Here is a 27,478-nt window from a genome sequence, read left to right on the forward strand (position 1 = left end):
TTTTGAAGCACAGCCTAGAAATTATATATGGCACGTCTTTGAATAATATCTTTTTGTTCAATGTCATTTTGTTACAACATTGATGAGGTGCCGTAGGAACCTAACTTGTTTATATCAGTCTATCAGTCTGTCGTAAAACTGGTTTTGTACAGGTTGTTTTACACCTGTCACTGACTTTAAGTGAGGACTTACTGTAATTTTATCTGTACATGTTTTGGCGTGTATCTCTAAATTGTAAGAATTATTTATTTAAGAAAATAACCACAGTAATTGCCTGCCTAAAAACACGTAAAGAATATTTTAAAATAATGTAGTTTTTCAGTTTTACCCAGTTTCTTCAATTTTTATTTTTTTATTTTTACAGTTTGAAGGTCGGTATATGTAATTGGTTGACATGTAAGTTTATTTCAGTTTATATTAGTTTTCCCCACCTTCTGTCCCCATCATTTCTTGATTTTTATTTGTTGAAGAACTAGGTCATTTGTCCTGAGAATCCTGTATCATTGGTATCTAGAATAATCTAGGTTAGCATGTGACACATAATAGGTGCTCAAAAAAGGTAAAAAAATTACAATATTTTAGGATAGAATTAAAATGTTGAATGTTTGGGGAATGATTACTACCTCACTTTTATATTAGCTTGATAATATCTTGGCAATAAGAACAATTATTTAGACAGCTGGGAAGGGTTCAGATGAAAGGCACTTGGGGCTACAGAAAGTTATTTGAAAAGATCTGCCAGGATATACTAATAATGGCTACCTGTTATTTAAGATGCTATTGTTTGTATAACAAGCACTGTGTTAGGAGCTACATTAGTTTATTCCGTTTTCACAACAATGTTTCAATGAAAGGTACTAATATCTACATTTAAAAAAAACCCACACCTATTGATTTTGCGGGGGTGGGGGGTGGGAGAAACAGTGACTTGTTGTTTCACCTACTTACGAATTTGTTGGTTGTTTCTTGTATGTGCCTTGACCGGGATCAGACCCGCAACCTTGGTGTATTGGGACGATGCTCCAACCAACTGAGCTACCTCGCCTGGGCTATCTACATTTTCTAGTGAAGTAATTGAGTTTCATTTAGGGGAAGGAGAGGGGAAGTGGGCGTTGGGCATTATTGTCTTTTTTTAAAACTTTATGGAACTAGAGACAGCTAAATGCATTTGCATGTAGAACTTCTAAAAAAGAAGTGGCACCAATAATACTACTTCTTTCCATAGAAAAGCTTTGTTTAGTGTCTGTCTCCTTTTTCTAGTCATGCAATGCACATGTATTACACATTTTCGGGGGAGACATTTTTTAACAAAGTATCTTAAGATGAGATGGATTAGAAAATGTGAGTAAGAAGAAAGCGGGAATCTCTAAAATAATAGCATTTCGGTTATTTTTTGTGGGGGAGGAGAGAGAATATAGAGCTTGGGAAACAGTTATACTATACCACATGCAGTTCTTTTCCTCATATCATGCCCTTTTAGCACATTGAAGTCACTGAAGATCTGCAGTGAAGAAACTGTTTTAACTTTGTTTAACCCGGTGTCATTCTTTCATAGTTGTTTGGTAGAAAACCCCTTTTCATGAAATACCAATTTTTTCCAAAGTATGAAGTTAAGTTTGGCAAAAGTTGAAATATTTGTGCATATTTAAATATAAGACTTTAGAATGTACTAAAGTAAATATAAGTTATAGCAGAAAGGTTAGATAATTGAACAGTGCTAGAGTAACTGAAGACAGCATTCTGAAGACAAGTTAACTTTGGTTGATACCAAATAATATTAAAATAGGTAAACAAGGGGAAATATTACTTTAAATAGGTAAATAGATATTACATAAAGAATTCATATAAATTACTGAAAGAAAAACACAGTAAGACCTGAGTAGAAAGAGAGTAGGCAAAGGTAAAAAAATACAAAAAGGCAGTATAGTATACACAGCTGAAGTATTGAGGCTTTTTTAGTAACCATGTTTCTTCTTTAAATTTTAAATTTTTATTTTATATTTTAGAGAGAGAGAGAGAGACAGACAGACATTGATGTAAGAGAGAAACATCAATGGGCTGCCTCCTGCATGCCTTCTTCTAGGGATCGAGCCTGCAACCTGGGCATGTGCCCTGACCGGGAATCGAACCTGCAACCTTTTGGTGCAGGGGATGATGCCCAACCAACTGAGCCACACTGGCCAGGGCAGTGCCAATGAGTTCTTATTGAGGCATAACATGAAGTTCTTTGCACTGTAAATTGTATGTAATATTTATAGAAAGTCATATGATGAGATAAAATAGTAAAAAATATATATTTGCCTTCTTTGACTCAGTAAACCTACGTTTTATTGTAAAGAAGGAATTGAAGAGGAAAAAAATGGGCGTATAGTAGCATTATTTGTATTTTTCAATTTAGGAACATGCTAATATCTAAAATGATAAATTCACCTCCAAATGGTTAATTACATGTAACATACAACTTGATGGTGTATGGTGTATATCCTGCCACAGCCTCTTTTAGGAATAAATGTAGGAATAAATCCATGAAGCAAAGAACTCTTAACTGAAGGGAGGCCAAGTAGAGGGTGGATGGTCGTCTTTAGGGTTAATAGGAGAAAACTGTGGGGCTCTGTTAAGAGGATGTATCCATGTATCTTCTTAGTTTCAAAACACAAGACTTATCAAATAGATATATAACCGTTATTGTTGTGACTTTGCAAAGATATCATGGTCTTTAGTTCTTTTCATAAATCTGATACTCAATGTGAACTTTTATAATAGGGGAAATAACTGTCTTAGAAATAGTTGAGTGTGCCTTTTGTACTGCCAGCATGAATTAAGGGATGCCAAATGTGATTCTCCCTTTTGCATGGTACTGTGATTTAACTAATCCCAGTTATTGAGAAATTTAATACATTTAACTCCAAATGGTCTTGTTCTATTTTCTTTTTATCCCCTCTTCCAAAAAAGAGAGAGAAATTAAGTAGTCTGAAATAAAGTAGTAGTAGTGTTAGGAGGACTTCACATAGACTTGATTGGCATCAGAGCTCAGCACATTTAATTAGGGCCACTCAGGGTTAGGGATGGGAGGGAATTTAATGTTGTTAAATTCTATACAGAATTCTTTAGTCTCAGTATTCTGATAATTTTATTTGCTTTAATTTAGTGAATTATTTCATAAATTCAAAACAATTTTCTGGAGATTCATTCATACTGTTGCATGTCTGAATAGTTCATTCTTTTACATGGTGTGGATATACCCCAATATGCTTAACTTTTCATCTGCTGGATTTTCTCCATTTGCTTGGTGAGGATGTCTCTTGTCCTCTTGAAGAAGTCCTGTGCATCTTCATCTGTCTTCTCTACATAGTAGCCAGTTCCCACATCAATGAGCACATGTCCACATCATGTGGCTTCCCAGGATTTAAATTTAGGCTCAAGGAGATTTCTGAGTATGATTCTAGATTTTATGCCATAATTTCCAAGTGAGAATGACACCTAATTCTGGAATGTGGGAAGGAGGAAAAAGCATGTTGTGTTTTTTTTTGCATGGTATGACTGGCTGACCACTTGCCTCCTAAACAGTTCAGGACATTACATTTTTTTTGGTAGCCCAGAGTCCTCATTTTAGTGGATGTATTGAATAGGCCTGGATACTTTTTTTTTTTTAATATATCTTTATTGATTTCAGAGAGAGGAAAGGAGAGGGACAGAGAGAGATAGAAACATCAATGATGAGAGAGTCATTGATCGGCTGCAGCCCGCAACCCGGGCATGTGCCCTGACCGGGAATCGAACCCTGATCACCTGGATCCTAGGTCGACGCTTAACCGCTGAGCCACGCCCGGCCGGGCAGGACTGGATACTTTTTAAAAAGTTGGATATCAAATACTAAATCTTAGCTTGCCTAATGGCCCTGGGATGGGGAGATGTGGGAAGTCCCTAAGAGTGGACAGAAACCAGATTCTCCTTTACTGCTATTCATTTTCTTAGCAAAAGCAATTGGGTTAAACTCTTTAAAGCACAAGTACCTAATTTGGAGGGTTTGCCTGAGATTATTCATCCTTTACTGTGAATTACTTGAATCAGATGAGTGCATTAGAAAGGATCTCAGATGCTTTTTCTTTAATGGTTAATTTGTTCTGGAGAGAGATGAAAAGAAGGGAGAAGGAATGTATAATTTTTGGTTGTGAGGTACATGAACCAGGATACTTTGAAACAAAACAGTTAACAGTTAATATAGATAGGGCTTCCTATGTGTCAATTACTATTCTATACCCTTTACACATATTAATTTGATCATCACAGCAACCCTCTGACCACTAGTATCTCCACTTTATAGAAGAATTTGAGGCACTGAGAGGTTAAGTAGGTGCTTTAGTTGGGGGGCCTTGGTCAGTATGAGAGCCCTGGAAATGAGACAGTATAGAGCTTGGTTTAATGTAAAGATGAATATTTTTGAGATAAAGGGACTATATATTTGAGAAGGATTGCAATGATGACTGTGTGGAGAGTAAGCGGTATGTGTGTGGTGGGATGGCAATAGAGGAACCTGGGACACAGGAGGCTTACAGTATATAGTCTTGATGACAGATGATGGTGATTCGGAATAGAATGTTAGCTGTGGCAGTGGTAAATGGTCAGATGACATATTTTGTAGATCAAGCTAGCAGGGCTTGCTTATTGCTTGGATGGGGGATAGGAGGAGGAGCTAAGGATAGTTCTAGAGTTTTAGGCTTGAACAACGGGTTGAATGAATGAGGTTCTGTTACTAGGAATACCCTAGGTGGGGCAGTTTTATTGAGGGGCGGGAGAATGGGTGGAATTTGTATTTGTTTTCAATATGTTAAGCTTGAAATATACCTAGTGGAGATGTCAAATTACACTCTTCCAGAGGTCAGCTGTGAGTTGAGATGGAAAAAATAACGGAGTTATTCAGTATAGATGGTCCTGGATGAGATCACTCAGGGAGGAGTGAAGCCAGATAAAGAAGAGAAATGGGAGCACTAAACCGTAAGTGCTCAGCGTGTAGACATCTGCAAGAAGAGGGGGCTCTGTCAAAGAACTTTGAGAAGTGGCCAGTGAGGTAGGAGGAGGGGAGGAGAGGAGCTGAGGGGAAGGAAGCAGCGCCAGCTGTGTCAGGCGCTGCTAGGAAATGGAATATGATAAAGCCTAATAATGAACCTTTGGATTTGGCATGCTAAATCCTGTTGATTCTGGTTTGCAGTATAGCTCTAAAATTCATAACATACCTTTTCACTCCCTACCAACAAATGCTTTACTCAGGCTTCAGTATACTTTTCTCGGGGACTGCTTTCCTCTCTGAATTATTCCTCTCTCTCCATGCTCCTTATAGAAAATGTGGAGACAACAGAAAACTCCAAACTTCTTAACCACCTTACCACTAGACAGAATGACTGATAACACTCTGGTGGTTTTTTCTTTATCCATTTCTGTAGATTCATATTTGTAATGCATATATTGTATTATGCTTTATATAAAATTGATAAAAGTAGTCTTAATTTTGCTTTTTTAAATGAACATGGTATAACTATAAATATAATAATAAAGATTCTTTGAGAACACTTGAATGTGTGGCAACATAATTGCTCCATCATGGTGGGATAACTGAACTCCCCACCTGTTTCTCCTGTAATTATATCTTAAATGAGTCCTGATGAATTTTCCTAGAGTATATTCTTCTCTAAGCTTTTAATGCCAAGCATAGTGATACTCTGTTTTTGAGAGGAATACAAATGGCAGGAAATATGGAAACTAACAAAAAAAATTTTTTTTGTCTTTTATAGAATAACTATTGTTGTAATTTTCATCTATTTCCTGCTAATTTTTCTGTTTGTTTAAATGTACATACACACACATTTCATAATTGTTACTAACAAGGATCAAAGTATGTTTTCTAGCCAGTGTTTTCCTCCATAATTCATTCTTCTACTCTATAATTTTTTGGTCAAAGTGTATTAGCAATTTTGTGATTCCATTTGTTGTCAGATTGCTCTTCAAAAAGATTTTACCATTTGAAAGTATATTTATAAGGCATTTTGTTCTCTTTAAATTTTAGGGTAGACCACTATCTTGTTGAGCTCTTTTAAATGAAGTTCTGCTTGGCTGCAGAGATGAGGACTAGATAACTTCTTGAGGGTCCTTCTAACCCCTAGGATGAAGATAATAACTAACATATGTCTAGTGCTCTAAAGGTTACAGTGAGTGTCACACATCACCTCACTCCTCCCTCACAACAGCCCTGTGAGGTAGGTAGGACAGGTATTGTTATTCTCGTTTTAGAGATATAGAAACTGATATGATAGGTTAAGTGACTTGATCAAGTTTTACTTAAGTATTTTAGCAGGGATTTGAATTTGGGCCTTCTGAACTAAATAATCACATTCTTTTTACTAGATTTCATACAACTGCACATTTAGAATTGCTATATGTCAGCTAGTACATTTGTTATATAAAGAAATAAACCCAATGACAATATAAGTATAGTGTGTCAGTGTTTATATTTTCTTCAATATTTCCCATTCCTTTTTCATATCTCCCCACTCTCTCTCTTGACTAGGAGAAAGTAATTTAATTATATAGCTATATTAAACACTTACCATTTTTTCCTAGCATTTTGAGGAAGGGGAAGTTACACAGTGTTTTTCATTTGTGTGTGTGTGTTACCACTGAAAAGTATAGCCACAAGACTTTCACACCTGTAGCATATAAAATTAGAACTAGAATCTTTTGGTTCTAGCATGAACCTAGAATCACAAGCTTCTTAGGATATTAAACTCTTTTGTACTACTTTAACCAAAATTGGGTAATTGAGTACTAAGGTATAGTTGCTTATTATGTTCACAAAGGTACAGTGAATGATAAGTGAGAGATAGTGGAGGTCAAATCAAGAAAGATTATAGCTAATTTTCTCTTTTTCTAGTTACCTTATAAAATAGAAGTTTGTAAACCTGAATTGGGAGCTTGGTAGTGGCAATATCACATACTAGGAATAGACCTAGATTTTCAAGACTATGTATTATTACATTAAATTCTTACAATGTTCTCTGTACTGCCGTTAAGTACTTGATGAAACATCCCCGATATTTTTTAGAAGTAATTTTTTGTTGTTGTTTTTTTCTAGTTGTTGGTCTTGACGATATTATGGACGAAGGAGTTGTTAAAGAAAGTGGCAATGATACCATTGATGAAGAAGAACTTATTTTACCTAACAGGAATTTGAGGGACAAAGTAGAAGAAAATTCAGTGAGATCACCAAGAAAATCACCTCGTTTAATGGCACAAGGTAATCCTTCCAAAGATTACCTAGAAAATCAAAGGTGTAGGGACAGATGTGAGAAATTGTTAACTTGCTGAGCATTTTGATGATAATCAATTTTGAGTTTATACCAAGTTGTTGGTATAATTTTTACAAATTTTAGTTGAAATTATACATTCACATAATTTAAAGAACTGACTGGTTCTCTAAGTTTCCAATACTCACTACCCCACTACCTATTTTCATTTCCCCAGAGACATTTACTTCCATGTCTCTAAGTAACATATATATCATTACTTTTTTATTATTCTGCTGTAGGTATTTATTGACTTCCCACTGTGGATTATGAGGATGTAGCATTCTTTTTTCTCTTGTTCCTATCACACAAAAGTACATTTTCTCATCCTGTATAATTTTGTTAGAGCAGAAGTAATTATGTATATTTTTGTGATTTTATATGCTGTCAGAGATTATCTATTTAATAAACTCTGGTTACTTTTCTTTTCCAGTAGATTTTTTTGTCTTTCTGATTTAAAAGTTTTTTGTTTTGTTTTTCATTTGCTCATAGCTTTATACATTTGTACATAGAGCTTTTTGTGTACATGTTAGTAATTACACCCCAGCCACTTTGCTAGTTGTCTAGATCTTTCCTAAAGATATTTGTGCACACCAGTTATTTTGTCATTTTTATTTCATTGAAGAAGTATCTCTTGGAGCCTTATGATCTGCACCTATGGGGACTGATGAGTTAGCCCTTATAAGCCTGATGCATAGCTGTTATCCAAGGCTCTCCCCTTACTATTCTGAGGATTCTATTCTGTGTTGTAGTTTCTATTTCCTCTTTTTTGGTTTAACTCCATTTTGGTGACACATCTCTTCTAGTAGTTTTGTGAGAAAAATGAATATGGAGATAGATATTTTTAAACCTTGTATGTTAGCAAATGTGTTTAATCTGTTCTCATATTGGAATCAGGGTCTGGTTGAACATTGAATTCAGGGTTGGAAATCATTTTCCTTCAGAAATTTGAAACTTGTTCCATTTTTTTCTAACTTCAGTATTGAGAAGTTTATTTTGATGACCCCCCCCCCACCTTTTCTTCAGAAAGTTAGTGGAATCTCTTCCTCATCAGCTGTAGTGTTTTGATATTTCTGATATCATATCTTGGTGTAGGTATATTTTTATATATTGAGCTTGGTATTCAGTAGATCTTTTTGGTCTGAAACTATTATTCAATTCCGGGAACATTTCTTGAATTGTTTCATTATAATTCCCTTATTTATTTTGTCTGCGCTTGCTTTCTGGAACTCCTATATTCTATAGTGTTAGATAGCTGGGACTAGGCCTTCCATTTTCTTTATCTTGTCTACTTTCCACCTCTGTGTTTTCCTCTACTTGCTGAAGTTTTCTCGTATTTGTCCTCCAACTTTTCCAGCACGTTTTGCATTTATAATTCATGAATTTTTTTTTTTAATTTGGAAATAGTTATTGTTATAGCATCCTAGTCTTGATTCATATATGCTACATCTTCTGTGTACTTTGGTAAGGTGCTTATGGTATTTCAAAAAGTTTTTGCCTTCTTTCATAGTTATAGTTTCATTTTTTTCCATGCTGTCTTTTTTTTTTTTGTGTCTTCAGTAGTTCATGTTAGAGACTTTTCTAACATGTCTGATCCTTAATTGTTTGCTCATGTTTAGGAGTAGGGAACTAAAACTGTATGGAACCTATTAATGTGTGGATTGGGTTTTGTTAACTACAAACATCACTGTATGGTGATCTGGCTGTGCTGTTTTTTGAGGAATCCTGATGTCAGAATTTAGGTTAGTCCCCTTAGGCTCATTAGATTGCTAGTATACTATAAGAGCCCTTGAGGAAAGTTGACCGGGGTGTTTTACTTTTCAGCATATATACATTCCCTTAATCTCACAAATTCCAGTGTACTTTACTCTTCAACTCTATCTGTAACTAATGTTCCTTGGCCTAGAAACTCTTGTTTTACACTCTCCAGAGTATAAGCCTTTCAGTCTTGCATTAGGATCAGGGAAGGAGATTTGCCCAGATGGAGTTGGGGAGAGGAAGCTAGGGATCCAACTACTTCTTTAATAGCTTTCAATTCATCCTCATTTTAACCACCTTCCTTCACCCCCACTTTAGAATCATCTGAGGTCACCAATTCCTAAGCCTTTTGAGGTGTTAACGGTATTGGTTCTTGCCAGCACTGCCAGCTTTTAGTCTTGGTCTTATTTTAGATCTCTTACATTAGTTGCTTCTTGATCATCTCTTGTTTGGCTTCCAAAACTGTAACTGTTTTCTCCTGTTCTTTCTTTCCTATTAGATTTATGCCTTTTCTGTAGCTTTAGTGGGGTTTTGATTGACTTAGATGTATATGTTTACTTTGTCATCTTTTTCTCAATTTATATTTTTAATCAGCTATTTTGGTATATACTTGTGACTTTGAGAAATGAAAAGAATGGAATGCACATTATAGACACATTTAGGCACATTATAGAATGCACATTATGTTTGGCTTATATAGCCAGGCTTCAGACTAAGGCCGTTGATATATAGAGGAGAAAAAGTGACTTTACCCTTTGCTCAGTAATAAATCAATTACTATTACAAAACAGTTTTTTATCTGAATACCTTCACAGTTGAAGATGCTATTCATTTATCATTTTTCGCAACACTTACGTAATGGTTGTTAAACGTTCTTCATTTATTTTATATCAAGGCAGATGAATAAAATAGAGCAATAGATTATTACAAGCTGTCTTCAAAGCTTTAAAAATCTAAATATTGATAACCAACCATTAAAATTTTAGTTATTTAAAAATGTTATATAGTTGAACACGTGACAGTTTATTATCCACTAAGAAATATTTAAAACCTTCTGAGCGCTTAACCTAATGACCAAATATTCTACTAAGTCCTGGGGGAATTAGGAAAGGTCTCTAAAATTAGGATGACCATATAATTTCTTGTCCAAACTGGGACACTTGAGAGTGAAAGGGTATGCTCTCCCCTAGGACTGCTGTAGACAAATGGGGACATATATTCTTGAAGAGTCTCACAGTTTAGTGATGAATGACAAATTAGGGAAGTGTTCTAAATATTGGTGCATAGTAGGATTTTGCATTAAAGGAAGGAGAATTAAAAAAAAAAATGGTAGTGTTCAGTTTATAACAGAATTTATTCAGAAATATTGGATATGCATAGGTTTGGAAATAGGTTTTTATTTTGTACTGTAGTTTGTGGGTTGTTTTTTACTTAATGAATTACTTAGCTTTCTTTTTTTCCAGTTCCCCCCCTCCCCCCCCACGTTTGTGTTTCTCCTTTCCCTAGAGGATAGATAGGGAAAGGAGGAAAACTCAAATTAATAGATTTTTTTATTAGAAGCATTGTTAAAGGTGGGAAGGCTTATTAAATTGTTTTCATACTTTCTTCATTTTCTTTTATGATACATTGGTTTAAATTTTTTTCATTGTAATTTTTCTTTTTGTTGTTCTATGTCTACTCTGGTATATACTTCATTTCTTCTCTTAGGGATAGCTTGAATGCTAAAATGGTGATACAAGTGAAGCACATTCAGAAAGGAATTAGAGTTCTTTTGAGGCTGTGCTTTGAAACTCACAGATCCTGTTTGTAATAGATGGTTTAGTTCACGTTTTATTGGCACCTGAGTTTGACTGGTTTTATATATTTAAAACTATTTTATGTTTAAAACTGTATGACAGTCTTGCTTTAGGATGGGTGTTGATGTAAATGAAGCTCATTTAACTTGTTTTACTTCCAGCTTATTTCTTATAGAAAAGAGACTTGATGAAAACATTTTTGTCTTTTAATAAGGTATAGTAGTCTAAATTTTAGAGTTTTTCCCCCCCCTTGCAGAATTTACAGAACTTTGATAAATGTAAAATTTAACATATACAAGGTGTCCCCCAAAAATGTATACACACTTTAACAGCTAATAGCTTAATTTTGAAAATGAAATGTATTTTAATAAACACTACCTTTATAATTATTCAAAGTGTGTGTATACATTTTTGGGGGACACCCTATATATGTTTGTAAATATCTAAAATACACCATCATGAGTAACTGTTCAGTATATTTTCATTGAAATGATACATTTTGTAGCTCAGAATAAAGAAGTATATATTCTAAGTTGTATTGAAATAAAAACACATGGCAAAATAGCTAAGTTATTTTTATTTTTTTCCTTTGTGATAGAACAAGTAAGAAGTTTGCGACAAAGCACTATTGCCAAGCGTTCAAATGCAGCACCTTTAAATAGCACAAAAAAAGCATCTGTGAAGACTGCATCTGCCCCTAAAGCAGGGGGGAAACAGTCAGAAAGGTGTCAGATGAATGAAGAAGCTTGTACATCACCAAAATCTGAGTACCATAAAGAGAGCAGAAGGGGCAGTAGGCATATTGAACAAACTGAAGTGGTACCAGAAGTGTCAGTGTCTTCAAGTCACTCTTCAGTGTCATCTTGTCTTGAAATGAAAGATGAAGCTGGATTAGATTCTAAGCAGAAGTGCAATAATCAGGGAAAAGCAAATGTGCCATCTCATGAATTAAATTGTCCACTGCTTTCAGAGACTTGTGATAGTATTGAAGAAAAGAAAAATGAAGCTCCAATGGAACGTAAAACCAAGACTGTTAGTAGCCCATTGTTTACGTTTTCAGATAAAGAAGAACAGGGACAGAATGATTCTATTTCTGATAAAATGGATGAGACTCTTGTTGAAGAAATAAGGGCAAAGGAAGTTGAACAAGAATCAAAGGAAGCAGTAAAATTGCCCCATGAAAGTGACCAAATTGTTGAGGAACCTGCATCTTCTGCTGCTCTCTCTGGTGATGCTTCTTGTACAAATCCAAATAAGACCGAAAAGAACTTTGTAGGTTTGTCTAGCACTGTGGATAAAGTAAATGAATGTCATTTGGAATTGCAGAGTACCGTGGAATCAGATAAAGTTAAGAACTCCCTTCATAGAAATGAACTGGAACCATTGGGTTATTGTAAAGATACAGAGTCTAATCATAAACAGTTGGAGAGCACTGAACTTAACAAATCAAACTTTGAGGTGGATGATACTAGTGCTTTTGAAGCAGTAAGTAATATTGTAGAAAATGCTGTTTGTGATGTGCCTGACCAAAATTCAAAACAGTTGAATATTATTGAAAGTATTAAAATGGAGTCTCATGAAACAGCAAACCCTCAGGATGACAGAAACAGCCCATCAAGTAGTGTTTCTTGCTTAGAGTCAAAAACCATAAAACCCAAACACACAAAACTTGTAATTCACTCTAAGCAAAACATGACTACAGATACTCTGAAAAAATTTGTTGAAGCAAAGCATGAACTAACGCATAACAAAACTAAGGCTAGTGTCAAGAGTGTGAAACGAAATGCTGATGAACCAGAATCTCAGCAAAATTTTCACAGGCCAGTCAAAGTGAGAAAAAAACAAGTTGATAAGGAGTTAAAGATTCAGAGTTGCAATTCTGGGGCTAAGTCTGTGAAAAATCAAGCTTACTCTATATTGAAAAAAATGCAAGATCAAAATTCAACACAGATTTCCAAACCTATAATCCATTCGTTGAGTGATAAGCCTCATGGTCAGCCTGGTTGCTCTAAAGAACCTCATCAGCCTGCACAGACTGGACATTTATTACATTCCTGCCAGAAACAGTGCCACAAGCCCCAGCAGCTGGCTCCAGCAGCGAAGACCACTAGTCACGTGAAGGAGGAGCTGGAACACGCAGGGGCTGCAGAGCACGTCAAGGAGGAAGATAAACTGAGACTGAAAAAGCCCGAGAAGCACCTCCAGCCCCGCCAGAGAAGAAGCAGCAGGAGTCTGTCTGTGGATGAGCCCCCGCTGTTCATTCCGGACAACATAGCCACTGTAAAGAAAGAAGGCTCAGAGCATAGCTCTTCACTTGAAAGCAAATACATGTGGACTCCCAGCAAGCAGTGTGGGTTTTGCAAAAAACCCCATGGCAACAGGTGTGTGTGTATGCGTGTGTGCGTGTGTGCGTGTTTATGTGTATGTGTGATGTGTACTTTGAAGAGAAATTCCTTTTCTAGGGTGGGATTAGTGTGTTTTCGTAGAAAGAAATTAACATACAAAGACTTGCAGAAACAAAGAACCCCTCATCAATCCTGAATAAATGATAGAAAGATGCAGCCACTGAATTTATAAATATGTTAGCCTAGAACATTTAAAAAAGCATAGCCTGCCCTAGCTGGTTTGGCTCAGTGGTTAGACCTTCGACCCACGGACTGAAGGGTCCCTGGTTCAATTCTGGCCAAGGGCCCGTACCTTGATTGTAGGCTGGATCCTTGGCCCTGGTCAGGGGGCATGTGGGAGGCAACCAACTGATATGACACATCGATGTTTCTCCCTCCTCTTCTCCCCTCCCTCTCCCTCCTCCCCCTCTTTCCCTCTCTCCCTCTCTTTCCCTCCTCTTTCTGAAAAGCAATGGAAAAAATATCCTTGGGTGAGGATTAAAAAGGAGAAAAACCCAAAGAAACAGCCTGACCAACAGCTAGTATATATGGAAATGTTTTGTGATTGTAACCAGTTAGTGTAATTTAGTCTTTATATGGGGGGTGGGGGGAACCTTTCTGCTAATCAGAAAATTGTTACACTGCCTTGGGTCTGTATATATTTTATTTGGCTTGAGAAGAACTAGTAATAAAGTATGAAGGTCATAATGGAAATTCTATTTTTCTTTTGAAGATTTGGGGTGGGGGTAAAATGAAGCACACTATAACTTAATATCATTACTTCATAACTATCAAACTTGACCTTGGAGTGAAATTTGATCGCTAAAACAACTGTTAAGTTATCCAGGTGAATTTTGTATGTAACATGGAATGGAGTGAAAACATGTATTTTTGGAAATTTTTTTAGTGATTTGGAGGATTTCTTGTGAATTCTGATGTTGTAAGAAATGATTTTAGCACTGTCCTTCAGCATTCTTTCCTTAGGATTCAGTGTTTTTATAGTTTTATGGCACTGCCCCCCCCCCCCCCCCCCGGGCCCCTCATCCCAGTCCTGGCCCATGTATTTTATTTGCTAGCTTTTTAAGAAAGGAAAACAAGAAATGAAGTGGAGATTGCAGCTACAAGATTATCCTGTTCAAGTGTTCAGATTGCTGTTGGAACTTCTATCAACATTGATAAATGAAAAAAGAACATTATAACTTGCACATTGTAATGTTCTCCTTACTCATGAAAGTAAATGTTATAATGACTTTCCCAGCACTATCAGATTACATAAAAATGAAATTACTTAGGGAGGGACAGTTTAGTAAAGTGTGTTGTAGTGCATTATTTTATATGGGGAGGTGTGGTTGGGGAGAGTGTGTGGGAAGTCTTGGGGCTATTCTGTAAAAAATAACTTGTTTATGTCCAAGAGTTTCTTCATTTGTGATTTAGCCTCTGGCCTATTTTTAGTGTCCATTACTTACTTTATAACAACATATTCCAGTTTTTAAAAGTTGTGACTTGTTTGAATATAGTGCTACATTTGCCCTCACCTATGTGTTCTTATTGCTTTTTTTAAATTTAAAACACCCTATTCAGATATTCTTAAGTGGGCCTGCTAAATTTTCAGGCCTAAGAGTATTGGGGACTGGCTGGTGCATTTAAGTGCTCTTTTATGCCAACCCCTTTCTTTCTGCCAGACTCTTCTATAATTTTTCACAGTGACATGTGGTCAGAGGAATAGAATAGGAGCTTTAAAGTGAATGAGTTTTTAAAATGAAACTTTGGCCTAGAGTTGGAAGCCATGTTAAGGATGTTAATATGTAGCTTTTTTTGTAGATAAAGTCCTATTCTGATGGTCAGGTCCTCAGAATTTGATCAGGCTTTCAAATGATGACTGCCACTTTATCAATATCAACAGTTATTTTCTAAAGTGAAGATTAACTGTTAAGTCCCACTGTTTTTTAATCTAATGCCGCCTTTTGGATCTATTCTAATAAAACCTAGAGCTTCAGTCTGGAAAATGACAGTATTAGATGTGTAAGGATTTTGAGTTCATCCTATGTAATTTACATGAATAATATATAGTAACATTGGAAATGGTCAGTTTTGGAAGCACCATTGCACAGTTGCTTCAATTTTGTGAATAAAGAACCTTAAATAATTGATTGGTTTTTTTTCTTTACATATTAACTAGCTTTCACTACTTTGATACATTGTGCTTATATATATTGAGGTGTCTCGAAGAATGTACCAGTCATGCAGCATATAATTTCCTTACTTTAATTCATGCATAAGAATATGAATCTGTTAGGAAGGGCACATCTGGAAATAATTTTCATCCATCTTTTGCATGTCATGCACTAGCCCATTGAAAGCTATTTGCTAATATGACATTTTTCTAGCACTTATGACAGCTTTGCTTCTGTAAAGACTATTTTAAGTCTTCAGCATTTTACATGTATTGCAACAGACAAGCTTGTATTGCACATACAAGCTTCTTGTATGTGCTTCCAGTGGAAATTACATTTTTAATAGATTTGACCATAAGCAACTTATATACATGTCTTACAGATAGTATTGACTAACGTACACATCATGCTGCTCTTTCCTGATTCAGCCATATAACAAAAGTATACATATTATTTTAAAAACCAGACTATTTAATACTCATTTAAAAAAAATTAATGTTACCTTTGAACTTCTTTTAAACATAAGCCAGTTAGTATTTTGCAAGGAACAAATCTTAGTCTTTTCCTATTGTCTACTTTGTAGTTGCTAGCTCTCCTGAAGACGCTTGTATCTTCAGTTTATATTACAATTTCTTCAGTTATAGAAGTTTAGTTTATTGGATGAAATTTGAAAACAAATATTAGCTGAATGGATTCAAAGCTTTATAATGAAAGAAACCTTTTATTCTGAGGAGGAACTTTTCATCTAGAGTAAATGATTCTGGCTTTTCAGGACTTTTAAGAGTTTAATAAGTATTTTTCTCTGCAGATTAGGTTGTTAGTGACAAAAATATTGACTTAAAGTTTATGTGGAATTGAGCCCTTTCATCTTAGAAAAGAGTATATATATGTTCACAGTAATGTGGTCTAGAATTGTCACTTAAACAACAGAACTGAAGGCCCGTCTTATAACAGTTGCATTGACATGATTTTGCTAAGAACAGGAGTTCATAATGTTGCCTCTGTGGTTTACTTTGAAAAAACACACCAAAAAAACCCAGAAAGTTTTCTAGATATATTTTGGTTTATGCCGAAAAGATTACAATTTTAAATTAGTTTTTAATTATCTTACAGTGGATTTAGTTTAGTTTTTTTAATTTTAAGTTTTGTGTATTAACATATAATAATATAACATTTCCAAACTCTTCAGTTTAACTGATTTATGCTGACTTGGTCCACTTAATTAATCCAGAGCTAAACTCCACACTATATATATGTTTTAGAGTGAAAGAGTTAACATCCAGGCTGTAATTTTAAGTGATTTGCCTGTTGGTAATCAGAAATTCAAGGACAGCAGAAAAATGGTAGAGTAATCCTGTTAGTTGTGGGATCTCACCTCCCCCCATGAGAAATAATACAAAAAGAGAAAAAAAATCATCTCCTTGTGATAGGCCATTAAAAAACATGCAGTTCATAAAGTGTATTGCACTTTTAAACTTTAACAGTTACCCATATTTACATTTTTGGGTATTCAATTTCACTTTCAAGTTAATTATTTTCCCCCTAGGATATGTGGAAATTTTTTTTATCAGTGTTATTTTTTCTTGTTACTCAATTTAACTACAATTTTTACATAAACTCTCTTAAACTATTAAGATAACCGCCTATTTATAGATGGCACTTGACCCTCAAGTTTGAGGAGACATTTCCTAAAGAAACTTGAAATGAGGCATGGTGAAACATTTCATGATTATAAAACCATTCTTTTAAAGTAAAAATTTGAAATTCCTTAATATGTGCTTTATAAATTGATACTTAGATTTATATTTGAGGCAAAATCATAACTGTGGTCATAGTGTAGTTTTTTAAGTAGTGTCTTATTGAAAATATTCAGACTTGCCTTGAAATTATAGCTTTGATAATGGAAATAAAGGGAAATCGCTATTGGCTTTCCTTGAATATTTCAGAGACACTGCTTTAAAGAAATAGCGGTTCTTAGCATTTTGCAATGTGAAATAGAACTTTGAAGTACCTGTGGTTTTCAAACTTTATTTTTTTGTTGGCTACAAGGTCTGTATCATTGAAACATGGACCAATCTAAAATCTCCCCACACCTAGAGAAACCATTTGTATTTTGCAAACTAATACCACATTGTTTAAAAGTTTTCATACTAGGGTTATGAATCCAAAACATTCTGGTGGTTTTGTTTTTACGTAAGGGATGAGATTTTTTTTGCTTCCCCCCGCCCCCCCCAAACCAAATGAATCATTGTGGAAATGATGGCTTACCTGGTAAAGCCAGCACAGGCATTACCAGTTAGGGCCAAGAATGGTAAATTGTAGACTTGAAGTAGCTTGGTAGACAATAGAAAGGCACACAAAAAAAGTGCTGCTATTGAGGATTGAGGTATTTGGCATAACCTCAAGCTATCCTGTAAAGATTGAAGCTCGTAGGATTTTTATAGTTCCAATATTAAAACAAGACCTCTGGTGTATTTAGGGAGAGGTGGCCATATAACTTGTTTAACATCTTCCTATTGGACCACAGCTTTTTGAAAGGAGTTTTGACACTATTCTTATCATCAAAATCAGCACAGTGTTTAAATCATTAAAGAATATACCCGAATCCTTCAATCTCAATTTTCCAAACGTAGCTTGAGTTACTAACCTGAGGAAGAAATGAAAATGTTAAACATGATTAAGTGAGCTTTGTAGTTTTCCTAACAGTGGGTTGTAAAATATGTAAAAGTAATTTCTCCCTCAAATTGCTGTGTATATATGATTCATAAAGCTCGTCCCTGGATGTTTTCATTGGTTAGTGGGGTTATTTCTTAGATAAAATGAAGTAAAGGGAAAACTTTTATAAGGATATTGTTTAGAAAAATCTTAAAAAGTCAGCTTGAATATTAATATTTTCACATTAGTATATAATATTGATCTTTATTTTGGATAATGTTTATTAGCTAAAGTACTTGGTCAATAGTAAGGAAGTCTACACTCAAAAGTACATAAGATTTTTTAGCTAAATCAATGCCACACCCTGACCCAGAATATTTTGAGCTCAAAGAATGGTTACCTAGTTAAGATGGTTAACGATTTAAGATACCCTATTATGTTAGTTTTTGAGTTGCATTTTTGTTACCTGGTTTTTCTTTTTGTCATTGGATAAATGATTCTCCAGTTTTCTGTGTGGTATTAGGTCTGTGGTAAATATAATTGTAGCTTTGATGGATTGTGATCAAATGATAACAGATCTTAACCATCTTTCTCAGTGGAGAAATTATTCTATATTTTGTGATTCTGACAAAGGCCAGTTGCTCTTTATTTTCATCCTATGGGTTTTTGTTTGTGTGTTTTAGTATTTTTTCATTCATACCAGAAGGGAAATAGTTGACTTATTAAAAGTTTCATTCTTTTTTTGACTATTCTTTTTGAAAACTTACTCTATGTTGACCTGATAGAATGGGTAAAGATGGAAAACATGCAAAATATCAAAGTCAGATGTTGAAAATTTAGCCTTTTCACTGGTTTTTAAGAAAATGTATCAAATTATAGTTTGTTTTCTTTCTTCCAGGTTTATGGTTGGCTGTGGAAGGTGTGATGACTGGTTTCATGGTGATTGTGTCGGACTAAGTCTTTCTCAAGCACAGCAAATGGGAGAGGAAGACAAAGAATATGTGTGTGTGAAATGTTGTGCTGAAGAAGATAAAAAGACTGAAGTAGCAGATCCAGATATTTTGGAAAACCAAGCTAAAGTTGAAGACCATAGTGAAGATAAAACAATGGACTATGAAAAGCTTGGATTATCAAAGCACACATCAACCAACGACAAATCCAAATATATAGATGATACAGTGAAGCACAAGGTCAAAATTTTAAAACGGGTGAGCTGCTCATTATTTTGTAATTTAAGAAATTTGTATAGGCTGAGCATTAGAATTTGAAATTTCTCCTTACATTTTACTGTCCTAGTGTATATTTTCATTTTATTTTTCTATAAAAATGGATGAATTTTTATTTAAAATATTTTGGCCACTTTGGTGAAACCAGGTAGTGACATCTTCAGAACATACAGATCTTATTTCTTATAGTCGTTTTGCTATTTCTAGTCTCCAGTTTGGTGCTTGGATTTTCTGTGGTAGGACGTTTGTGTATGATGTATCAAATTAAAGTTTAAGTGTAAATTGTGCTTACTGGTAAAATTTCTTTAGAAAGCTTTTCAGTCCATAAATGTCTACTAATCCTAAAACTACATTTGACATTATTATTTTCAAGTAGTGGGAGGAATTTTTTTCTCTGTAAGGAAAAGTAATCTTAATTTGTTTTACCTTTGTCCCAGTATTTGCTTGGAACCCTCACTTCATAACTTTTCTTTTAAAGTGTGGACTCTAAAAAAGTTGTCAGTTTTCCCTTATCCTTATATTTTTAACTACCTTCTAAAAGTATTTTATAAATAGAAATTTTAAGATATTTAGTCAATTACAGGAGCAATGTATAAAGGATTCAACACTTTATCTGATTTTTTTTATTTTCATTGTTACCCTTTTATTGCTGTTGATTTTTCTAAATGATTTGTTATTCTTATAGATATTCTTACAGTGGCAGCATATGTATATGAAGAGTTAAGTGTAATAATCCAAAAGATAATGAACATGAATTGTAGCGTTGGAAGGAATCTTGGAAATCTTTTAGTCCAACCATTCAGATTTAAGAGCATAAGCATGTTTTCTCCAAAATCTCTATTACTTACAAACTCAGTTATTTTGAGACACTCCTCATATGACAAATTTGGGTTAGGTTCCAGTTTGTCAAATCCTTGTGGTATCCACTGTTTTCTGTCTGCCTAGAGTTTTTGAGAATCAGGTGTATGTCCTTCTGACATATGATATTGCTTTGTCTGTTGATTTGATTAGCACCAAAGTAATTGATAATATAGAACTAAAAGGTCCTTTGAGAAGAATTTATAACACACTTTTGGAAAGCTTCTGTTTATCATTAACTATTACTCATCACTTCTTGGGTTCACTTTCTTGGCCATTTAGAAATATGGCTCATTGTTTTGTCATGTAGCTGAGTTGTCTCCATCTTGTCTAAAAAGACAATAACATTGTAAATGTTTTAAGAAATCGCCCTTTTCAGAAAAAGAACCAAATTTTGTCTGTTTTTGTAAATGCATGTGGTATCCAAGTGATTATTGATTACTTTTTTGATGAACTGTTGAATCTTATTTAGACTTGTCTGATTTTAGTTTGTGAAATCTGCTTTTTAAATATCATTTGTTATCTTAGATTTTATGTTGAACCATTTATTGAGTTTCTGCTATATGCCAAGCCTCACAGCAAACTTGGGTATATGGCACTGATTGAAATCTGTTCGTACTCTCAAGTAAATCTAGTTGGAGAAGTAGAAAATACATAAATAAATATGAGAAGATTCCTAGTCTAGAGGAAATCAGTTTTTGGATGCACTCTGTCTTAAAACCTATGATTATATATCTATACACAGTGTTCTTCCCCATCTTTTAAATACTAGTTCAATGTGATTAATTTCTCCCAAGGGTCTCAGAATGGCAGTTTCACTACCAGTTCTTTGTGGATTATGTTAGGACAAGAGTAGGAGGTATCTTGATGGTTTGTTCTACCTTATAGGAATTAAAATTGCCAATTGGTACACTGAGAACCTAACTGATAACACTTATTATAGGTGAATAGAACTTCATTTGTTTTAGAAAATAATGAAAAATATAGCTACCTGTTTCTCCACAGTTTCTCCATTCTTTCCCCATATCCTCAGCCAGCTAAGAGAACTCCTATTATATCTAATTTTCTTTCTAATATTGTTATTGGAAATGTGATCTCTATTTTTTAGTTCTCCTTTATATAGAACTAAATCGTCTATTATGTGTTGTGTAGAAAATAGATGCTTAACAAATGGATTTTGAATGAAAGGATGACTGTCCTTTTTGCTAACAATTGAGAGTTATTTTTGTACATCTTTTGAAAACCCTTTAAACAGTTACTGGGCTAAAGAATGGAATGTGTTTGGTATTGTAGTAAGTTGTAATACTAATTAGGTTTAATTTTTTTCATCTATATTTCTTGAGCCTTGCTTTATATTTAAAAATAGTATAGTAGTTTTATTTTTAATGAATTAAATACTACTTTTTCCAGGAATCTGGTGAAGGCAAAAACTCATCTGAATATAGAGATAGTGAATTGAAAAAATGGCAGCTAGCTCCTCTTCGAAAGATGGGACAACCAGCTTTACCTCGGAGATCCTCAGAAGAAAAAAGTGAAAAAATACCAAAAGATTCTACCACTGTTATTTGCACAGGAGAAAAAGCGTCAAAACCAGGTAGTAAGATTAATAGAAATCATTATATACTAATGGATTTATATTTTATTTCATGTACTATCAATTAGTATATTTAGGGAAATTTAAAAATTTTAACATTTTAACGTCAGAATAGTTTTGGTGATTGACCTTACTTGAAATTAAAAACCATTACTCTAAATTCTGGGGAAGTACTAATGAACGTAAGATAAGGTTCCTGCCCGGCCGGGTGTGGCTCAGCAGTTGAGCATCGACTTAGGATCTAGGAGATGGAGGTTCGATTCCCAGTCAGGGCACATGCTCGGGTTGCAGCCTTGATCCCCAGTGGGGGGAACGTGCAGGAGGCAGCCGATCAATGATTCTCATCACTGATGTTTCTCTCTCTCTCTCCCTCTCCCTTCCTCTCTCTGAAATCAATAAAGACATATTTTTTTTTAAAAAAAGATAAGGCTCCTGCCCTCATGACAGACAATAAGTAGACAAATAAGAAAATGGTAGGCTATTTTATAGAATTTAGACACTATGAAGCAAAAATAGAGTAATGGGATAGAGAGTCACGGGTGAGGAGAGTGGTAAGAGTTTGGTTTAGAATGGAGGAGGTATCTGTGAGGTAGGGTTTGAAGGGATGTGAAGTTGTCTGGAGGAAGGACTAGGTAGGTGGCACAGCCAGTGTAAGGGCTTTGAGGTAGAAATCAGCTTGGTATTTGAGGAGCAAGAAACCCAGTGTAGAGTGATTGGAAGGTAATATATGTGGGATCGAATGGTGGTAGAAGATGAATTCACAGAAAATTATGGTAGGTACTTTGAGGCCATCACTGAGTTTATCTTTTATTCTGAATATCATAGAAAAACTTCAGAGGATTTTGTACAAGGAAATAGTGAATCACTATGGTTTTTCTGTGGAGATTGGACTGTAAGAGAATAGAAGAGGAGGAGGGTAGATCATTTAGGAGTCTGTTGCAGTATCCAAGGAAAGAAATGATGGTACTTGGAACACAGATAAAATGGAGGTAGTGAGAAGTGGTGAGATTTAGATATATTTTATGATAGAGTTGGCAGAACTTGCTGATGGATTAGGTAGGTGAAGGAAAGAGAGTTTTAGTAGATGATGAGGTAAATGTTGCTGTTTATGTAGATGAGAAAGACAAGAAGATTTGGAGAGGAATATTGAAAAATTGTGTTTTGGGCATTTTAACTTGAGATGCCTATTACACATCCATTAGATGTTTGAATAAACCTTTGGCTGATGAGCCTGGAGCTTAGAGAAGATTTTGGAGAATGGTATATACATTTGGGATTTATCAGTGCATAGTAACTTAAAGTCACAAACTTAAGACAGCTGCAGATAGAGTTCAGTAATGAAGAGGCAGAAGCCGAACCCTTAGGGAGCATCAGCATTTAGAAGTAGAGAATAAAAGAGAGATGGCCTGAGTGAGGTAAGGGAAGAAAGATGGTCTGGAAGCCAGATGGTTTCATAAAGGACGAAGTGATCTACTTTGCCAAATGCTGTCTGGTGTGGACATCTAATAAGATGAACGCATTAAGTATGTGGTTTAGTGAAACTGAGACTATTCGTGACATTGATTAGAATGATTTTGGTGGAGCCAGATTGTAGTGGCTTATAGAAGAATGGAAAGTGAGGAACAAGATATTGATTACAAATAATTCTTTCAAGGAATTTTGTTAAAGGGAACAGAAATGGTGTGGTAGCTAGAGGTGGATGTGGGATCTAGGACTTTTTTTAAAGGAGATATAGCATGTTTGAAAGATTAATGGGCATGATCCAGTAGAGAGAGAGAATTTGGTGATACGGGAGAGATTAGGATAGATGAGGTTAAACAAATGCATGAGACGAGGGGGTGAGATCTGCATAGAAGAGTTAGTCATAGAAAAGGAAGATTGTGCATGGTAGGGAGGACAGATGCAGGTTGGTTTAGTGGTGGGAAGATGTGATAACTGACATTTTTCTGTTTTCTCAGTAAAAATATGAAGTAAGAAAATCAAATGAGGTTGAAGTTGGGGAAGGAGGATTGTTGGTTTGGGAAGAGAGGAGAATAAGTGTAAAATAGATGTTTTGGAAAGTGGGAGAGCAAATTTTCTAGGAAAACAATAGAATTAGGGCAGCAGATTGAGTTATCTACTTGAGATTTGTGGTTTATAAATTTAAAGTGAGAACTGTCCACACCAGTGCTTGCTTTTCTCCAGTTATCTTCAGCTCTTTCTAGGCTGCTTAGGTGAAGGTTAGAAGTTGGCTTTCACTGGGGTTGTGATTTTGCCAATGCACATGTTTAAAGGCAAGAGAATAAAGGTATTAAGTATGCAAGGGACTGGTAATAATGTGGGACTATTTAATCAAAGTTGGTTATGTGGGAAAGTGAGGGCATAGATGGTAAAAATGATAGATTTGAGAATTGTAATGAGGAGATTCTAGAAAAAATAAGCTGCTTTGATAGGAGGTCAGAATAGTGGAATGTTTGACATTGAGATTTTGGAGATGCACATGAATTAGTAATGATGGACTGGAAAATCATTCGAAAAGCCTGACATTCAAATTACAATATCAGTCAAGCACAGTTGTTTTAAAACCAGACAAGATTGATCAATTTTGTGGTAGTGTTAAGATCATTAAATTACTTGCTCACTTAATAAGTTCAGGCCATATTTTCTAAATAGTTTTTATAAAGTTAATGCATATATGTGAAAAGTAACTCGCTTTAAAAACCATTATCTAAAATGGAAAAAAGGATATAGAGTTTATTAGCTTTAGGGCCATGTTTTAGTCACTTAATTTCTAACTAAAATTTATTTAAATGAGAATTTCTTTTTTTTAAATTGAGATATAACTGATAGCATTATATTTGTTTTAGGTGTACAACATAATGATTTGATCTTTCTATATATTGTGAAATGATCACCACATTAAGTCTAGTTAACATCCATCACTAAATAAAGATTTAGAATATCAAGAATATTTCAATATGGAGTAGTTAATAAGCAGTGATTTTTTTTAATCAGTTAAGTTTGTTTATAAACTTACATCATGTACTAAAAATAAAAGTATGATTTTAGAAACAATGTACTGTGTTTTGATATTTCTTTAAATTAGGTGCTCATGAGAAGCAAGAGGTAAAAAAGAAGAAAATTGAAAAAGGAGCGCCTAATGTGCATCCTGCTGCTGCGCCTGCTGCCAAGCCCTCTGCAGATCAGATCCGACAGAGTGTCAGACACTCTCTTAAAGACATTCTGATGAAAAGGTAACACACGGTACTGTTGTAGAAGATTGAATAATTCGTGCCTCATGTATTTGAAAAATAATTGAATTATTCTAATTTTAAGACTTACAGACTCAAATTTGAAGGTACCAGAGGAAAAGGCAGCAAAAGTTGCCACAAAAATTGAAAAAGAGCTTTTCTCTTTTTTTCGGGACACAGATGCTAAATATAAGAACAAATATAGAAGTTTGATGTTCAATCTGAAAGATCCTAAAAACAATGTAAGTGTGTTTTGTTCATGTTCATAGATATTTATGCTTCCTACTTTCCTGAATACATAGGGATTTAGGATTGTAATATAGTAAATCTATAATTTATTTCTTGGAGTGAGACCATGTAATTTTAAGTCTTTTGCTACTAAATTGGGTTCTGCTTAGTGGTGTCTAGTGTCATAGAATGAGTCTATTAAAATATAAAATACTAAGTCTGTTTTAACCTGATTTATGTGAATTTTCTTTCCTTTATGCCCCTTGTTTAATCTATTTTGTTAAAAATTTCATGTATTCTTCAAAAACAATTAAGCTAAAGTTGATAATACTATATTAATGCTTCTGATTTAAATCTGAAAATAACTACATTCCTTAAAATAAATTGCATTTAGATTAAAAAAACAGCTATTTTGAGACATTTTTATTACATTAACTATGACTTTAGTTTTAAATATCTTTTAGCAGTGGAGTAAACATTAATTGAAACCTTAGTCTTTCCTGGGATTTCTTGTTTATGACTTAGAATCTAAAAGCTGCTTGTGTGTAAATGCAAACTCCTTGCATATTTGCTGAAGTTTTACGAGGTTTTCACATAAGCGATAGTTTGTCAGTTAGTATAATTGTATTTGATATAGTATGTGATTTAAGTATTTTCCTAAAGTTTTCTAACAGCTGCTTAAGAGGATTCTACAATGTACAACCTGCCATTATGGTCCAGGGGATCAGTTACTTCTTGAATTATATAATCTGGAAGCTTTTCTTCAATAAGTAAATGCTCCCTTTAAGTGTCTTGCAGTTGGTTCTTTGCTCTGGAGTTCCTCCAAGCCTGTTAGGATTTAAATAATTTATGAAATCTTAAAAATATGAAGGACATCATATTTAGTAAAGTTCTTTGATGCAATACTCTGTCTGTTACGACATTGTGGTGTTATGGAGACTTAGTACAACTTTGGGATAGATGTAATAGTTCCAGTGTACATACATACTTCCCCATCATGTGTTGATTTTTATATGAAATGTGTATTTTACTGCCTTAGATAAGTTCCTAGGCTACAAGGCTGTTATTTATTCTCCTTGTAGTAGGCAATATGTAAATTATAAAACATTTATAAATCAGGTTTCAAAAATGAATCTTTATTACAAGTTTCTGTAGAGCAGCTTTTCTTTTAAAAAGTTTTTCTCCCTTTCCCATTTTTAAATACTTACAGATATTATTTAAAAAAGTACTGAAAGGAGAAGTAACCCCTGATCATCTTATAAGAATGAGTCCAGAAGAACTAGCTTCTAAAGAGTTAGCTGCTTGGAGACGAAGAGAAAACAGACATGTAAGATTATTTATGAATATGTGTTTGACTGTATTAAAGTCTGTATTTTTTAAGCCTTCTAGTTACTTACCTCCCTTAACCTTGTTCTTAAATTCTATCTTTTTTTTCCTGATTTCTGCTGCTTTTTTCATTTTCTCAAGTTACTAGGTTACATAAATACTTTGAGTTTTGTTATATAATTTGTAAATCAGAAGGATGGGAAAATAGGTGCATCTTGATCACATCTGCACTCTTCAGAAGCCCAGTTTGAAAGCATTATGAATATTGGTAATCTGTAGAGCCAGATTAAGTCAGGATGAAAATTTTGTAGGTTTATAATCCCCCAAAGTTTCAAATGCCAAAAGCTCTGAAAAATGTTTTTTTTGTAACAAATTTATTGATAGAACCTGAACTGAATTGTCATGTCTGAATGTTTATATTCACATAAATGTGTGTATTTTAATTAAGTAGCGCTGCCCCAGACCTAACTGGAGTGTTACGTAGCATATATATGTGCATCATATTGCATTTTTAAAAGTAAAAAATTCTGAAAGTCACTGATGCCAAGAATTTTCAGTTGGTGGTTGTGAACTTGAAATGCTTTAAAGGTTTAAGTGAATATGTGACTTGAGATATGAAATAGCCACATCATACACTATTTTATTACAGTGGCCTCAGAATATTAGCCCTTTATTCTAGAAAATACTAGTTACTTATAGTTCTTGTTAACTCTACATGATTTACCTGATTCTTTTCTCCATAATACTTACCTGCATCCTGGGTATTGAGCCTCCAAGTAGATCTTCTGCCAAATCTAGGTTGAAATGCCACAGACTTTGATTTGATATATTATACTTATTCACATATTTCTTTACTTTCACCATGTGTAATTTTTCCTGTTTTTTTTTTCTTCTTTTCTTTTATTCACTTTT

General features: G+C 34.4%; 1 protein-coding gene across 9 annotated transcripts in view; it reads left to right on the forward strand.

The window, feature by feature from the left end:
* The window catches only part of PHF3 (PHD finger protein 3), a 71,854-nt gene that overhangs the window by 32,490 nt on the left and 11,886 nt on the right, over positions 1-27,478 (forward strand). For 4 of the 9 annotated variants that reach the window (XM_016197244.2, XM_016197242.2, XM_016197240.2 and 1 more), the window contains 7 exons: positions 7,127-7,288; positions 11,490-13,272; positions 19,003-19,312; positions 21,599-21,782; positions 24,868-25,015; positions 25,098-25,254; positions 26,451-26,567. In XM_016197244.2, coding sequence (XP_016052730.2) covers positions 7,147-7,288; positions 11,490-13,272; positions 19,003-19,312; positions 21,599-21,782; positions 24,868-25,015; positions 25,098-25,254; positions 26,451-26,567 — 2,841 coding nt within the window. In that variant the 5' untranslated portion in view covers positions 7,127-7,146. Of the gene's footprint in view, positions 1-5,903; positions 6,252-7,126; positions 7,289-11,489; positions 13,273-19,002; positions 19,313-21,598; positions 21,783-24,867; positions 25,016-25,097; positions 25,255-26,450; positions 26,568-27,478 lie in introns of those variants that run through there. The other 5 variants (XM_087817465.1, XM_016197241.2, XM_016197245.2 and 2 more) reach the window with 4 other exon arrangements.

The sequence above is a fragment of the Miniopterus natalensis genome, chromosome 5 (assembly GCF_054644295.1).
Source record: "Miniopterus natalensis isolate mMinNat1 chromosome 5, mMinNat1.hap1, whole genome shotgun sequence".
Lineage (NCBI taxonomy): Eukaryota > Metazoa > Chordata > Mammalia > Chiroptera > Miniopteridae > Miniopterus > Miniopterus natalensis.